This window comes from Chenopodium album, chromosome 18 (assembly GCF_948465745.1).
Source record: "Chenopodium album chromosome 18, dcCheAlbu1.1, whole genome shotgun sequence".
NCBI classification, from domain to species: Eukaryota; Viridiplantae; Streptophyta; class Magnoliopsida; order Caryophyllales; family Amaranthaceae; genus Chenopodium; species Chenopodium album.
Window position 1 is genome coordinate 41,077,937 of NC_137851.1, and position 3,545 is coordinate 41,081,481.

General features: G+C 37.7%; 1 protein-coding gene across 1 annotated transcript; it reads left to right on the forward strand.

Annotated features, from left to right (window-relative positions):
- Positions 1-298: 298 nt before the first annotated feature.
- On the forward strand, positions 299-1,019 carry LOC145592148 (uncharacterized). The gene is made up of 2 exons (XM_081648606.1): positions 299-512; positions 613-1,019. Exons 1-2 carry the CDS (start codon positions 299-301, stop codon positions 1,017-1,019), a joined length of 621 nt encoding a protein of 206 aa, XP_081504732.1.
- The last annotated feature ends 2,526 nt before the right edge of the window (positions 1,020-3,545 follow it).

Genomic DNA, 3,545 nt, shown 5'->3' on the forward strand with positions numbered 1-3,545 from the left:
GCTTCTTCATCATCCATGTCACTACCTGACATACTGTAATTAACATCCTCACTATCATCATTACTGTCATCATTAACCATGTCCTCTGTCCTAACTCCATTTCTTGCATTCCTCATTCTACCTTTGACTTGAGCCTTTGGAACACTTATCCCCTGTTTTGCAATAGTCTTTAACTCAGCAGTGCATGACACTTTTCCTACAGCTACTAGAAGAGTTTGCTGTCAACACCTGTACATGAACTGCAAATCTGAAGGGTTTAGTGGAACAACTTTTCACAAGCTCTTTTGGATAGCAGCTAATGCATAATGAGTATGTTTTCAAAAAGGCCATGGAGAAGATCAACAAGTATAATCCAAAGGTTGTACAGTACTTGAGGAACTGCACCGAACAATGGTCAAGGCATACATTTGACCCAGCTATTAGGTGTGATCATAATACCACAAATTTTGTGGAGTCATTCAATTCATGCACCAAAAATTACAGAGATCTCCTTGTCTTGACTCTCCTTGAAGGTAACATGGTCATTTTTTATTATCTTAATACTAGCACTTGTTTTCACTATATATGCATACTCTAAACCATTCCAATATCTGTTTTGTTATGTATATCTAGCTATTAGGCAGTGGTGCATGAAAAGAATTGGATCAAGGTTTGATAAAGCAGCTGCTATGGGGCCAAATGACTTGACTGAGTATGCAACTAAGATTTTGCAAAGTAGGAGTGATGAGTCTAGGTTCTGCTATGCTACAGCTTGTGGTGGTGGGGAATTTGAGGTGAGAGATAGACATGTTCATTTTCCAATTAAGCTGCGAACTAGTTCTTGTGGTTGTGGGGTATGGCAGCATTCTGGGATCCCTTGCAAGCATGTGTTAAGGGTTAATTACCATGAAAGACTGCAAGCTACAGACTTTGTTTCTGATTGCCTCAAGGGGGCTGCATACAAACATGTATATGGACAACATATGCACCCCATGCCCGATCCAAGTCAGTGGCAGTCCTTCAACCTCCTTGAAATATAACCTCTATTCATAAAGAGAAGTGTTGGGAGCCCGTGCAAACAGAGAAGAAGAGCGCCAAATGAAGCAAGAAAAGGAAAGAGAACAAGCACAGTTAAGTCTAGCTTGCGTAGAGAAATGGGCCATAACAAATTAACTTGTGCTGCAGGGAAAAGGAAGACAGCTGATGAGGCTAGCACATTAAGACCAAGTCAAGTACCAACAAGAGATCAAGGCAGACAGCATAAACTACACCCCATGCCTGAATTGCTGCAACATATATTTTTGATTACAATGTTATTAGATTTTTAAACTTTGAAAATCATAATCTGTTTTTATGTTTGTAGGCGTCGTTTGAAGTGCGCCTACGTTAAGCATGTTGTGAATATGCTTGGCACTCTTAGGAAGTGGGAATTGACATATACGATTAGGGACAAGGAAAGTAGGGAGCTGCCAACAAGTTTTTAAGGAACTTGTAAACCGTTCACGGATCATAAAAGGCAACCACGATAAGGGACGACGATAGGCAACAACGATTGACCCGTGAAGGTTACACCCTATTCATAATCCATGAGATTACTAACTCCATATGGTTGAATATTAATGCAACACATAATTCTAAAATATTAGTGATCACTTTAATTAATAACAAGATTAAAAAGGAACCTAAATCGGTTGTCCAAATTATCTTATTATGTGTGATTTTCAATTACATATTCCCTTTAAACATGCAATATGGTTATTAATAAATATAATAAAATCAACATTAATATTGAAAACAATTCAACAATAAATTGTTAGTCAAATCAAATATAAATTAACCTAACCATAATACTAGCAATATAAAAATAAAATAAGTAATTAAAATAATTAATTACTCACATTACGCGCGTTCCTTAAAATTGCTACATCATGAATAAATTGTTAGTAAGTTCATTAAAAATTTAAATCAAATTGAAATTAAATTAAATAAATGTAGAGTTGATTTGGTCCAAACCCTCAGTTATTTGTACCTTTCACGCCATGATTTATGGATGGAACCTCGGGTGTTGTATGGACTCCTTGGAGTGCTTAGGGGAAGTATTATGGAAGAATAAGGTGGCTAGGGTTTAGACTAAAGCAAGAGAGAAAAAGAGAAGAGAATGATTGTTGGTGTAGAGGGAGAGAGAATGATTTTTGGTGCCCCAAACTGCAGAAAGGAGGGGATATTCATAGAGGAAATGAGCAGAGGATCACATGGAACCCTTGAAAGATAAAAACCCTAATTTGGGGCACCGTGACACGGTCAGTGTTTGCCGCGACACGGCAATGGGTGCCGTCACACGGTATAGATTTCCGTGTCACGATGCATTATTTTTTCCCTAAAATGATAAAGCACATGCAGTTGTGTACTCGGAGAAAACACGGAAAATCCCCGTGTCACGGCATGTGTGCCGTGACATGGTAAAGAATGCCGTGACGCGGCAAAGTCCACCGTGGCACGGCACGTGGCGCCATGTCACGGTGTACAATTTTTCCAAAAGAAACACGGTAAAGAATGCCGCGATACGGCAATGTCCACCGTGGCACGGCACGTGGCGCCGTATAACGGTGTACGGGTTTTCCAGATTTGCGTCCAAATTCATAAACGAGTGAGAAAACTCGGAAAATACACGGAAAAAGCACCGTGACACGGTGAAAAATACCGTGTCACGGAAATATGCACCGTGCCATGTCAGCTTTTGTTGTGACTCGGCATTTTAGTTGCTGCGCGGTAATTCCAGTTTTTTACGCGTTTTTAAAACTATAATAACTTTTGATCCGTAGCTTGGAATAAAGAATATAATATATCATTGGAAATATTATCAATTTTACTTTCCAAGCCAATTAGAATCAGGTCAAAATCATTTGTAGATTTTAAGATATGGCCGTTTTAGTGAAAGGGTGTTGGTTTTGGGCCGAGTTTAGTATTTTGCTCATATCTTCTTCGTTTTAAATCGGAATTGGGCTTATGATATATCGTTGGATAGCTTATTGAAAGGCCTATCAAACCAATTAATAATTGGATCAAAATTATTGGGACAAAAAATCAGTTTCTCTCGGTTTTGTGATGTGGACACGAAAAGTGAAAAATAAGTTATGGTTTAGCAAAATAGGCTAAGAATTGAGTTGGTTTATGAAATGTATTGTATGGAAATATGGATTAAGCACTCTAAAGGTTAAATACTCAACCCGACCAATAATGGTGGTGAAAGTTTTTTCATCATTGGGTTTGGTTTTGGGGAGACATTTTAGGTGTCTACAATGTTTAAACAGCAACTACTGTTGTGAACATGGATTTTGGAACAATGTTAAACTGTATTTTTTGGGTTTCAAGGATGAAATTGCTAAGACAATTGGAAAACAAATGTCTTCGTATTATTTATTAATTTTTTTCCTGTTGTTACAACCTAATCACTTCATTAGTACAACTACAATGATTACAACCATCACTATCCCTAATTTTATGAGTACATTAACAAGTTTTTGCTGCTTTTTGATCTTCTTCTTTAACTGCTTCAACTCTTCATG

What these genes read in the sequence shown, in the direction of transcription:
- LOC145592148 (XM_081648606.1), top strand. Translation starts at nt 299, where the DNA reads ATGCATAATGAGTATGTTTTCAAAAAGGCCATGGAGAAGATCAACAAG. An exon ending in TGTCTTGACTCTCCTTGAAG is followed by an intron (nt 513 to 612) that starts GTAACATGGTCA and finishes ATGTATATCTAG; the next exon opens with CTATTAGGCAGTGGTGCATG.